This window comes from Fulmarus glacialis, unplaced genomic scaffold (genome assembly GCF_000690835.1).
Source record: "Fulmarus glacialis isolate BGI_N327 unplaced genomic scaffold, ASM69083v1 scaffold28872, whole genome shotgun sequence".
Taxonomy (NCBI): Eukaryota; Metazoa; Chordata; class Aves; order Procellariiformes; family Procellariidae; genus Fulmarus; species Fulmarus glacialis.
Genome location: NW_009198881.1, coordinates 1,259 through 1,604, shown reverse-complemented (window position 1 = coordinate 1,604; position 346 = coordinate 1,259). Strand labels below are relative to the sequence as shown.

General features: G+C 67.6%; 1 protein-coding gene across 1 annotated transcript in view; it reads right to left on the bottom strand.

Annotated features, from left to right (window-relative positions):
- Positions 1-55: 55 nt before the first annotated feature.
- The window catches only part of TMX2 (thioredoxin-related transmembrane protein 2), a gene marked incomplete at both ends in the record, with an annotated part of 1,490 nt that continues 1,199 nt past the window's right edge, over positions 56-346 (bottom strand). The window contains 2 exons of the mRNA XM_009573067.1: positions 56-121; positions 238-344. Coding sequence (XP_009571362.1) covers positions 56-121; positions 238-344 — 173 coding nt within the window. The remainder of the gene's footprint in view (positions 122-237; positions 345-346) is intronic.

The window sequence follows — 346 nt, the reverse complement described above, 5'->3', positions numbered from 1 at the left end:
CCCAGGGAGCCTGCCCCGGCACAGGCGCTGCTGCCCAGGCCGTCTCCCCCTAGACCTGGTGCAGACGTCCGTGTACCGGCCAACATCCACCTTCCCGAAGTGCAGCCCTGAACAGTTGTACCTGGGGAGGGAGGATGGGGACACGTGGCTGCGAGTGCCACGGGCGACTGCAGGGCTGGGAGCAAGCCCTGGCCCCAGCCCTGCGACTCTCTGAGGCCCCCGTCGGGCGCCACTCACTTGAGAGAGAGGTCGGCGAAGATGGGGGCGAAGGACTGGCACTCGCTGGACCAGTTGGCGAAGAACTCGACGATCCAGGTCACCCGCTTGTCCCGGTCCAGCTCCTCCT